Here is a 12,336-nt window from a genome sequence, read left to right as displayed (position 1 = left end):
AAGTGGGTAAAATGAGGACCCAGATTGTTGGGGGCAACATGCTGACTCTGTAAAGTGTAAACCACTTAGAGAGGGCTGTAAAAGCACTGTAAAGTGGTATATAAGTCTAAGTGCTATTGCTATTATTATAATGCCCCTAAGAAAGAGGACTAATTGCAGGAGATTCAGCATACTTAAGCCAGCCTCATACTTCTTAACATAATAGACAGTAGAATTCATTAGTAAAGATGTAGGATTGACAGGTTTATGAAAAAGCGACTGAATAGAAAGTCCACATTCAGAGAGATAGCAGATGCCTAAATATTAGGCCCTGAATTTTGATGTCCAGAGAAAGACTTAGTTCTCACTCACTGCTGGAAAGCTCCCAAAACTATTAGGCTGTAGAATGTGCAAACAGAAACATAAGGCATGAAATTGCTCGTACTATGTCCAGAGTGAGTAGAGGGTAGATTGAAATCTAACATACGTTTTCAGGATGCTCTAATGAAAGATCAGCAAGATTGTGTGATTTTCAGCACAAAAGCAACAACAAGGAGACTTTTCTTTCTAAAATTAGATGAATGACTGAAACCCAGAAATGAGTCAGTTACAAAAAGATAGAATTCAAGTTCTGAAAAATTTGGTTTATGTTCAAGGGCATTCTGATGGCAACCTTGTGTGCGTAGGTAGCAATGCACCTCCAACAGTTCCCCTGACACTGACTAGGTTCTTAGAGTCACTCTGACCATTGTTTTTATAAAAGCATTTAATATTGAATGGGAAGGTAGCATGGCGCAAAGTGCTGGATCCAATATAACCCTTTTATACAATAATGTTCAGTGGCACACATAAGTCTCCAGGCATCCTTAGGAGTTTAAAATGGTGGGTAGCTGTGGCCCAATGCTTTGTTTAGAACTGGGCTCAGCTGCTGAGAGGAATAAGATAAGATGGGTGAATAAGGAAGCATCTGGAGCAGCATGTCCCAAACTTTCCAGCTTTGCGGATCAGTGGGGAGGGGGAAGTGGATGGTTCTGTGTTAGTGGCAGGTGAGCACATGTGCATACACACACTCGCCCTCCACTTCTGTGGCCCGGTTCTGAATGGGTCGTGGCCCAGAGATTGGGAATCCCTGATCTGGAAGATTCAGAAAGCACTTTCTCTGCTGCGTATGTCTACTAGGACAGTTCTTCTGTGACACTGCAAACCCACCACCACAGACAGATTGTGACCACAAGCCATAAAACACTCTAAATTCCAGGTTTGACGCCACATATGGAACAAAACCTCCCTTGACAATATTCGTTTGCAATTTTTAAAAAGATAGAAAAATCTTTGATAAGCAAGTAGGCTTTAACAGCCAGTTAGAGTAGTTGCTGGATGTTTTTCTTTTTCTTATGCATTTTAGTTGCATCTGAATACTTTTTAAAAAGTGTTACATTATAATATTAAACAATTATAATCATTAATATATTTTTTATTGATGTTCGTCTCTTGGGTACCATATATTTATATCTAAAAGAAGCTGTCAAGCTTTGAATCACATTATTGTATATTGTATGTGTCTAAATGCTACCTGTGTCATGAAAATAGGAAAGGCACTTAGACTTATCTTCACAGTGCTTCACGGCCTTCTCTAATGTTGAAAGTGCTGTTTGGGTTTATCCCAGCTGCTTTAATATTATCTTGTTATGATGTTTTTTATTTTATTTTTATTCCATGTTAGCTGCCCAGAGTTATGTCTGCAATGGGCAGCTGTATAGATAGAATACATAAACATATAAATGAAGTCTGAGAAAAGTAAAAGGCTGAACTCACCCTATAATATGTCTCACTTCTTGCTAGCTCTTCCTCTGAACTTTGCCACTGCTTTGTGCTTTTGCATTTCATCTGAGACAGGGCACTCAGGCTGTGACGCCTACCAAGAGACAGCTGGCGGATTCTCATCTTGGCAGAAAGGTTGCGGCAGGACAATAGATCTGTGTGGGAAGATGATGAGGATGGCTGCACCCAAAGATCCTCCAGAGAATGAGACATTTCCAAGCATTCTGCAAGGAAGAAAAGACGAATCAGAAAGGATAATTCTTGACTTTCCTCACACCAAAGGTGGTATTCAGCAGGTTCTGACCAGTTCTGGAGAACCAGTAGCGGAAATTTTGAGTACTTCGGAGAACCAGCAAATACCACCTCTGACTGGCCCCACCCCCATCTATTCTCTGCCTCCCGAGTCCCAGCTGATTGGCTGTCTCTTCTTTTGTTGCCCTGCACAGGAGAACAGAGCTGGAAAGCAGGTTAGTGGGGTGGGGAGGGAATGGAGATTTTGCAGTATCCTTCCCTTGCCACGCCTACCAAGCCACGTCCACCAAGCCACGCCATGCCCACAGAACTGGTAGTAAAAAAAAATTTGAATCCCACCACTGCCTCACACATTCTATGTTCAATGAAGCTTTTGGTTCAACAAGGGTTGATCCAAATTAAGGAGACATTTCCTGACTGTGAGGAAAATTACCTTTGGGTTTTGCCTACTGTTGTTTTGATTTTATACCGACTCCCACCTTGGGAATGTCTGCAGTGAAAAGTAAAGAGACACTCTGGAATAATTCCTGACTCCTGGGGACTGCATCCAATTTTTTTTTTCTTGGCAGCATTGCAATTATAGCTAGCCATAGCCTTTTCCTATAATAGGCCTTTTACTTTCCAGTCCATCCAATAGTCGTGGTGAAAATCCAAGTGTGAAGTAAGCCCTACCAGTCTTAACTTTCAAGTTCGGGAAAGGCTGCCGAAGTCTTTATGAGACTTCCAGTGGAAACAGAATATGACAACTCTGTCCTGAAAATCTTCTCTGCTTAGATCTGCTTAGATCTATATCATAGCCCTTGAAGCAATCCTTTTCTGTTTCTAAGCTCCTGAGGGTCCAGCCCATTGACATAAGTTTGCTGTTTCCGATTTTTCAGTGTCAGTGGGAATCTTTGGGAATCAGTGACACTGTGAAATTTTAAAGATGTTTGGTCCTTTTCTTCTAACTCACTCTCTCAATTGTCAGGTTTTTTTTTTAAGCTAACAGTCTTTCTATTTATTGTCCAGGAATTCTCTTTGTCACTGTCACTACTGACTAAGTGTCATGGGCCAGCCATCAGTGGTGAAAGGCTACCGGTTCGGCCCGGGTTGGCTGAACCAGTAGCAAAAAGCTCCGACGATCAGCTCAGAGGAGAAAGAAAAGCGCCGGATTGACCCTCCCACTCGCCCCTGCGCTTTTCTGTTCTTTATCCTGTCAGCTGATTGGCACGGCAGAGCCTCAGCGGGTGTTTGGAAAGCTGTGCACGCACCTGCGTTAGGTGTGCATGCGCGCAAACCCGTGAAGTGTGCGATCACCAAACTGGTAGGGAAACTGGTAGAATCCCACCACTGCCGGCCATCATCTTATTGGTCTGCTTTCCCACAAACAGTGCCCTGGATCAATCACACAGGACTACCGTCAGGGGTATAATGACACCACATGTAGATTCATAAATATTTGTATGAAGGCTGGGCATTCTTTTAGGACTGGAGACAACGGCTCTCTTTTGAGAGGGATGCATACTCAGTGTCTTGAAAATAGGTGAAGTAGTTGTTACACGAATGGGCAACACTACAATTTTCTGTTTTCCTAAGTTTAGGGGTAGGAATGTGATTTTTTTTTCCCCTTTGCTTTTAGAAATTGTGTTTGCTAAGGGTAATCAAATTTCCAAAAGTGGGGCAGGGAATCTATACACCAGTGGTAGTCAACCTGGTTCCTACCGCCCACTAGTAGGCGTTCCAGCTTTCATGGTGGGCAGTAGGGGTTTTGTCCCCTACTTTATAAATCACCATTACTGTGGAACCGGTGGACGGTTAGAATTTTTTTTACTACTAACAGAGATACAAAAGTGGGTGGTAGGTATAAAAAGGTTGACTACCCCTGCTATACACGAAGGTTAGCAGGTCTTGGCTTCAAAAATCTATACAACCACTAGATGGCAACAGGCCTACTCACAAAATTATAACTCTTTGCTGCCATCTCGTGCTGTTTCGGTTTCTCACAGTTCAAACATGCTTGTTAACTTGTGGGTACCTGAGTTGCAGTGAGTGACAAATACTGATCATTTTCTATGCTATACTTGACTGAATTGAAGTGATATGGCACTTTTCCTCTGAAACCAGGATGTCTGATTCCCTGAATACATTGCATTTTTTGTGTGTGAAAATGTTTCCACCCCAAAATGATGGGAATGTCCATCCAATGTTCAGCTATTGTGGTGGTGGGGACTCCAGAGATAGGATAAAGTTGCTTGGGAATTCCAACTCCTGGAGTTCAAGTTGCCCAATCCTGATTTAATCCCTTGAACTTCAAAAACAAAAACAAAAAACCCAAACTTACCTGGACCTCCATCCTTTTCTGAATGGATGCCAGGATGCAAGACGACATTTTGCTGTAGGCTTGTTCTTTTATCATAGGTCACTTCAGCCACATAGGATGCTGGGACAAAGATGGGCCTCTTCTGCTTAGGCTGGCCGAACCGCTTCACCTGCCACCAATCCTCATTGGCCTTGTGCACAAGGTGGAAGATCTCCCCTTCCTCAATGATCACCTGCCTGCCATCTTCAGATTTGTACTGATAGTCATAGAGAGCCTGCAGTACCACACTGCCTGGAGAATCCAGAGAAGATTCACCCAGCGGGTGATTGAACCCTTCCCAGAACCGCCTCCTATTTGAAAACATCTTGCCAAGTCAGGTTGATCAGAAAGAGCTAGGAACTCTGGGCCTCAGCATGCTAACTTTTTACCTGTGATGAAAATAATTGCAGCAATAAATTTAGATACGGTGAAAATATAACTGATGTACAATGCCAGTAAACTAAATGCCTTAGACATTGTTATGTCTGAGGATATTATTCAAAATTTCATAAATTGTGAATTATTTAGTAGGTAAAATACTAGACAATACTGATTTATGTAAGTTTGGACTACTAAAAATAAGAAGCATGCTGAAAAAATTAAAAAATTTCCTCTATAGCTCAATGTAATATCTTGTGATGGTAACTCAAACAATAGCTGGCGATGAATCTCTTTTTCCCGGGAAGAAAAAGGATAGAACAAGTTAGTTAAATATTGGCTAAAAACAAACTTTCTTGATTTATTGCTACAAAAACTATCTCTGATAGAATTAGTCTTTGCTAGTGATTAAGGTGCTGACTTCGAAACCAAGACACTGGGAATTCTAGCCCTCTGAGGCATGAAAACTAAATGAGTGATTTGGTGCCAATCATTCTCAGCCCAACCCATCTTACAGAGTTGGGGTTAGGGTGAAGTTTTATGAGTGTACAGAACAAACTGTCCGGCATTTGGCTTTTTTTTTAATGCAAAAAAAAAAACCATTAATGGTGCAGAAAATGCTAGACTATAAAAGGAAAGTAGAGCCAGAAAGAGGTAATAGTTCTATAACCAAGAAGGGAGTATCTATCTTCAGCCCCCGACTATTGGACTCTTTTCTCAGACATTGCATGTCAATATTTCTGTATACATGAATCAAGTCAAGTCATGAATGACTTTTCAGGAGAGCTATGAGGTTAGGAAAACAATCACAGCATTTTTTAAACCTATGGTTAATTCTATCCTCTCCCACTTCTGAAGAATCTTCTAAGTCACCAGAAGCACCCAAGTAGCTGTTGCAACAGGAAGCAACAAGGTGCTTGCATCTTCTTGCAGAGATTGAACACACAGTCATATTAAGCAAAAATGGTTCCCAGTGGAATTTGAAAAACAGAATCAGCTGGGAGGGAAAGTAAAGCTGTCTTCACCACCCCCACCACCCCTGGAATTCCCTAATCTTGTTCTTGAAAGCATCTCTCAGAGTGTCTTTGCTCTCCAAGGCAAAGCTTATATTGACCCAGAAATTGCCCTCAACACACCAGATCATCTTCAGAACCAGGGAGAACCAACTCTGTAAAGATCACTCTATCCACTGTATGAGGGGCCATTCCACATATGAATGATCAACTTTTGTGATCAAGAACTGTTAGTTTCACACTTACAGACACAAGAACTCATATTATAATACAAATGTGGAGACTCCACATTTAAAAGAGTTTATATAGCAATCATTTGGGAATCAGAGTGTTCTAAAAATGAAATGAAAAACAAATATTTAAAGTAAAAATAACAAAATAAATACTCATTCTATAAAATGCTTTTGACCAAAAGGAGAAGTAAAGGCTGATGTGGTGAGCTGGCGAAGCTCAACTTTAATCTCTTTGCTGTCCTTCTTTCTGGGCCTTTAGATTATTGTCCCAAAGTTCAGTTCTAGCTATACCATTAAAAGGACAGATTGAAAAAGCCATGGAGCTTCAAAATACCGTCTACGGTGGTGGCATTGGCTTTGTTTCCAGGACATGGTAACCTTGGCCAGCTACTGAAAGCGGATGTAAGACAGAATCCAGAGGTGAGTGTGGCTAGATACCCTTATGTCACCAAAAGGCTTCTCAGAAGAAACTTGTCTTTCTTGTTGTGTTTAAAAGTGCAAGAGAAAGAAAGCCAGAATCTAACAAATTATGTATGGGTTCCATGTTTGAAAGCGAAGGTACTACTCAGAACTCTTGTGCTTTCAACATTTTTCCTAAATATATATTTTTTCACTCAGTGCACAGCATTGTCTCGACACTGTTCCTTTCCAGTCCTGATTGTCATTAGGGAGATGCAACACAAGATCATGCTGGCAGACTTCAAGACTGACAGCTAGATTGAAATGCCCTTTAATTTCTCACTAGCCCCCCCCCCCCTCAAAGTTGTCCTGAGACATGTTGGAAACTTCAAATGATAATCCCTCTTCTTCCAACACTTCTCCCTGCAATAAACAATATTCATCTGGATGAGAAGCTCGGAAGACAGTGATTCCCGCTCTCAACACCATTGATTGACACCACTGTAACCTGGGTTTGTCTTTGAAGATGTCTCAGGAACTACAATCAATACAAAAATGCTGCAGTCAAAATGTCTACAGGTGAAAGCAGCTATTTTAGCATAATATTAACTCACTGGATGCCCCAATGATCACCAATAGGTATGAGAGTCACGTTCTAGGTCTTGTAAGCTATCAAACAACTCTTTCCAAGCTGATTCTCTGAGATACTTTGACTACAAATCCCACTGCCTTGGACAAATACAAACTGTAGTTGTATCTTGGTGCTCCTGATTGCTATTGAAATCTCCTGAGTATTTGCAGCTTGGGAGAAAGTTGATTGAATACATGCAGGGCCAGATGGAAAGACAAAACAATCTTTAAGTATTCCTAGGTATTCTGACTTCAGATGAAAGCTTCCTGTTTATAAATTGTAGCCTTTTATTGTTTCCTGTTGAACAGAATAGAGAGTCAACTGAAAAGTGGCCTATTCATCACCGCTCTAATAATGACTCAAAATCATTGTTTAGGGCCAGTTTCTGTTGTGCTTAAATGTTTTTTTTAAAGATTTCTTGCCATTTTTAATGATTTATATAATGGATTTATATGGCCACCCATCTCTCTCGATAATGATTCTGGAGGCTTGCAACATTTAAAAATGCACAAACCATAAAACATAGCAGCAGATGCAGCAGCCAAGGAATTGGACCAGTCTAGAAGGAACAATAAGCACATCATGGGCTCCTGTTAATAGTCCCTTTCTAGATAAGATCCATAGGAAAAGGCCCTTCCTAAAGTCCATCAGAATTGAGCTAATCTAATCTTGGGAACAACAATATTCCATAGGGCAGGGACAACAAGGAAAAAGCTTCCAGGTCCTGCAAGAAGACACTATATTATATACTAGCATGGCAAGAGGATATGTTGAAAAAAATATAATTAAGAAAGCCAGTTTAGCGTTGTGGTTAAGTGCTAACCCAGAACTAGGAGACTGTGAGTTCTAGTCCCATCTTAGGAACAAAAGCCAGTTGGCTGACCTTGAGTCAGTTGCTCTCTCTCAGACCAATATTGTTTTCGGGGAGCAATAGGGGGAGGGAAGAGTATTAGGTGTGTTTGCTGCCTAGTGTCACCGCTGTATAAAATAACCTGGAGTTATTCTGGAATGCATTTATATCTCATGGAAGGGACTAATTGCTTTAAAGCAGAATTTGGAATTTGTGGGGGGAAACCCTTCCTTTATTGAACTAAATTCCAGCATTGGGTCTTTGCCAATAAGGGCTGCTGGGAGAAAACCTTCAACAGCAAAGGTTCCCATTCCTTGATTTGAAGACTGGTTTTATCCATCCAGTTGCTTTCCGGTTCTTCTATTTTTATCATATATTTGCACGTACATCTCAGAAACAGTGCATTCACACATCACACTAAAAAGAAACCAGACAGGTCATGTTATGATTTCCTTTGTTGGTTCAATAGCATTTTGTACACTTGTTAAACTCCCTTATACCTGTAGGTACATATATGGGTTTAACTCCTGATGAACTGTACATAAGCCACAATGGAAATCTTTTTTACAGAAAAATAACACTGCTTTGAATAGCACTAAACACTATTTTTAACTAACTGCACACTGCAGTTATTTTTATTGTATATCAAACACCCTACTTCATTTATTGTTACATTTGTTTGTTGTCATCCTCTAAGTTTGCTATGATTAGATTTTCAGAAATACAGATGAGCTGCTTCTCTAGTTCCAGAAACCGTGAGAAGGATTGGCCCATTTCTGTGTGCAAGGCGTCATGTGGCAAGTAGATCTGCTTGAAAAAACGTATGTGAAAGAAGAATCAGAGCTGCAGTCCTAGCCACTCCTGAATCTTTCAAGATGGGAGTCCAGCTTTCAAAATGGAAACTAAGCCACTGACAGTTAAGATGGCCTTAAATCTGAGGAAGACTGTCCTGCATCAATGAGTCTACAACAGATAACTCTTCTTCTACAGCTCTTTGGGAATATTAGCTGACCCCACTACAACCCTCTCCTGTTTTCTGACAACTAGTCCTTCTGAGAAAATATGCCTCAGAAAACACTAATCATGGAAACGTTGTCTTGTTTCTTCTTGAAACTTCAGCTAGAAATAAGAAAGAATGCAAACTCCCACTTCCTTATTTTTTTCTGCATTTCCTCCCATATCAGAATACTGCATTCATTTTGCTGTCTTGTTCAGAAGCCCCATTTTCCCCCTGCCACTGCTTGCCCACCTAAAATGGGAAACCCCATTCCCTAGCCAGTAAGACAGGAGGAATGGAGTATAATTTCAATTAACAATCCACAGAAAAGAAAATAAGATTGTAGCCCTACTATAATAAACTTCTCATTATCCCAGAACAGTTATATTTACCTGAGCCCATCACATAAAGAGACAGATGACTATCCTGGAGTAACAGCTGTTATTTCAGTCTTGGACCCATTCTGTAGCCATTCTTTTCATCTTTCACAGAAATGAAGAGAGAATGGAGATGTATTTTCCTTTTTAAAAAACCTTTAGTGTACAAAGCATAGGTACCACACACACATCCGCCTTCAGAGTGGTGAATAGTTTCCTGTGGGTTGCTGCTTTGCTTATGTGTACCACAAAGCAGGAAGGAGGCTCCATTTCTGAGTTGCAATACTCTCTTCTGGACAGAGAAACTGACTTTATTGTAACATTTGTGCCTATAAAACATATAGCCTTGCAACAAGTGTGATCTCGTTTAGATCAAGAAGACAGCAGTTTCAATCACAGGCACAGCAGTAACGGCTACCACAATCAGAGAAGGTTATACCTAAGTAAACCCAAGGTTTTATGACACAGATGCAATTTATGCATACCGCCTTGGATGTTCTGCTTCAAACTTGTTTTCAACTGAATGTGCTTCTAACCAGAGATGGATCACAGAACGTAAATCTTAGCTTACTTGTCAGTCACTCAATTATCACTTCTTGATGTTAACTGAATTATTTCGCTTCTCAAAAAAAGCTGTTTTTATTCTTTTTCCTTCCCACTGCTCAATTCTCCTCTTGAAGCATCACCTTACCCTTGTGACTTCCTGAGTTTCTGACCAGGGTGTCAAACTCGCAGCCCATGGTCTGGATGTGTCACACGCTGGCCATGCCCACCCCCGTTTTAGCAAAGGGAGGAAAAGTTGTGATACATCACGTGACAACACGAGTTTGACATCCCTGTTCTAGGAGGTAGTCTAAAAAATTAAAAACTGACCATAGTACCTTTTAAAGAGAGGAAGTGTAATCCTCATATAAAAGTACTAAAAAACACTACCAGGTATTTGTTTTCTTTTGAAAATCTTTAGGCTGCCTTTTAATACAAAAGCTCTTCCAAGATACATTATATTACTGTTATCTATTTATTTATAAATAGATATAAGTCCACAATAGACATAAGTTTAAGCTTGAATCTCTTAATTTTTGTATTTAATTTAGTGATTTTCTTTTGCTATCACTGTGCATTAGGTTTATTGGCCTACTGATGGAATAGACATCCATCCATAAGGTTACACCACCATTACTATGGCTATATTTATTTCTCTAACAAATGATGGTTAAGGTGTTATATCGCTAGGGTCAAATATATCCTCAGCCATAGAAGTTTATTGATAACTTTGAATTCTTAAACACAAAGTGGGATAAAAATCTAATCAATAAACTTGCAACCCAATAATGCCAGTGTGGCTTCTTTAGAAATTAAAAAAAAAACAATTGATATACAGATATTGCGAAACTCTATTACAAGTCAGATATCCAACCCCTAAATTTACCAGAAATTTGCTCCCACCAACTTGATTTGTCAGGCTGAAATTAACCTACTTTGGACACATTATGTGAAGACAGCTCTCTGGAGAAAGCTATATTGGGAAAAGTGGAAAGAATTAGGATGACAACTAAAGTGGAAAGACAGTTTCGGTGAAAAAGGGTGTACCACTAGAGAACCAGGTTAGGGGTAGATCTATATGGTCACTGATTTGACATCACGGCACATAATCAATCTGGTTACTAGCGGTTTTGCAAATTATAAATTCCTATTAGGGTATTAACTGTATTAATCCAACTCCAATTAGAAGAGTGTGCAAGCTTTCAGGTTTTTCATTACTCTTCCTTAGGCATCATTCGAAAATCTTCGGAACTTCAAACTGATTTAATAAAAAAAATTATTGGTATTTTTTTTCTCCTGGACAAGCTGCTTTATACTTAAATTACTGCTGCCGAGTCTTCAATTGATAGTAGTTTTGCTGTTTAATTACTTAAATATTACAGATTTGGTCCAGATTTAGACCTAACTTGTTCTAGAAATATGGATTTCAACAGCATGTTTAACGATGGGCTTTATTACCCGCAGGAGCTAATTCAACACAGCTAAAGACAAGACATTACGCCACCCCATCCTCCCGAGAAAAAAAATCTGAGTGTGGTATTATTACGCAATATCCGCTTTTCCCTTTTGCCTCGGGCCTGGTCCTTCAAAACTTCCGGTTGGCTAGGCAATGCTTGTCGGGATTGGTAGTCCCAAAGGGTGCGGCCTTGTGCGCGGATGAGGGAGCGAGATGTGCTCGACCGCGCAGGCCCCAAAGTGGGCGTGAGGCGGGTTAGGTGGGAGGAGGGACCCGTTTCCAACGCGACGTAAGGCGGGAGAGGGCGTGGACTGGGAGTGGGCCTTAATGTCAGGGCCGGCTTCGTTGCATCAGCTGGGGACGAAGCGTGGCTGGGAGGCAGAGGGAGGACGGAGCATGAAGCTGTGCCTGAGCGAAGGCAGCCTCGGTGGGCTGAAGGTCTTGGCGGCTGCTAAAGCCACGGGCGCGCCCGTGGAGGTGCAGTGGCTTCCGCAAGAGGGTGAGTGCTAGGAGGGCGGTAATTCCCCCAAGAAACGGCAGCCTCTCCTCGCAGGGTCCGCCGGAGGGGGCGCGCGCGAAAATCTTTTTTTTAACTTTTTTTTAATTGCAAGATCTCCAATCCTAGAGATCTTGGTATTTATTGACCTAAAATTCGAGGCAGCGAGCAACAGAATTAATAAACTCCCCCTTCCTCTTTAGGATTTTTCTTCAGTCCGTTCTCTGTTTGTACTAACTCCTTTCAATTTCCCTGGTCCCCTATGACTTTGGGATGGACTCTAGTCCCTTTTGGGTTTTCTGAATACATGGATGAGGGTGGAGAATCTCAACCTGCCTTTGTGGTGATGCATTCAGAAGTAGCAAGTGATGGATTGACCAGACTAAATATAAATGAACTTGGCAAGTGTATTCCAATAAATAAGTTTATAAGGAATAACAGAGTTGGAAGGGACTTTGGAAGACTTTTAATCCACTCCCCACTTAAGCAGAAGATCCCATGCCATTGCCGATAAATGGCTGTTCAATTTCTTCGTGGCAAGGCTTTTCTATTTTTTCTTCCCTGTCATCACTT

At 40.9% G+C, this 12,336-nt stretch overlaps 2 protein-coding genes across 4 annotated transcripts in view; one reads left to right on the top strand and one right to left on the bottom strand.

The window, feature by feature from the left end:
• The window catches only part of ARHGAP9 (Rho GTPase activating protein 9), a 39,410-nt gene extending 29,998 nt beyond the window's left edge, over positions 1–9,412 (bottom strand). For both annotated transcript variants that reach the window (XM_087956481.1, XM_087956482.1), the window contains exons 1-3: positions 9,284–9,412; positions 4,373–4,779; positions 1,795–2,024 (exon numbers count right to left, since the gene is read on the bottom strand). In XM_087956481.1, coding sequence (XP_087812607.1) covers positions 1,795–2,024; positions 4,373–4,715 — 573 coding nt within the window. In that variant the 5' untranslated portion in view covers positions 4,716–4,779; positions 9,284–9,412. The remainder of the gene's footprint in view (positions 1–1,794; positions 2,025–4,372; positions 4,780–9,283) is intronic.
• Positions 9,413–11,410: 1,998 nt separating this feature from the next.
• Positions 11,411–12,336, top strand: part of MARS1 (methionyl-tRNA synthetase 1) — a 29,786-nt gene continuing 28,860 nt past the window's right edge. The window contains exon 1 of one of the 2 annotated variants that reach the window (XM_026673913.2): positions 11,411–11,766. In XM_026673913.2, coding sequence (XP_026529698.1) covers positions 11,595–11,766 — 172 coding nt within the window. In that variant the 5' untranslated portion in view covers positions 11,411–11,594. The remainder of the gene's footprint in view (positions 11,767–12,336) is intronic. The other variant, XM_087956477.1, reaches the window with a different exon arrangement.

This window comes from Notechis scutatus, chromosome 2 (genome assembly GCF_049901735.1).
Source record: "Notechis scutatus isolate UNSWTSFEM ecotype Mainland chromosome 2, rNotScu1.2, whole genome shotgun sequence".
NCBI lineage: Eukaryota > Metazoa > Chordata > Lepidosauria > Squamata > Elapidae > Notechis > Notechis scutatus.
Note: the sequence above shows the minus strand (reverse complement) of the source record. Positions and strands in the feature narration are given on the sequence as shown.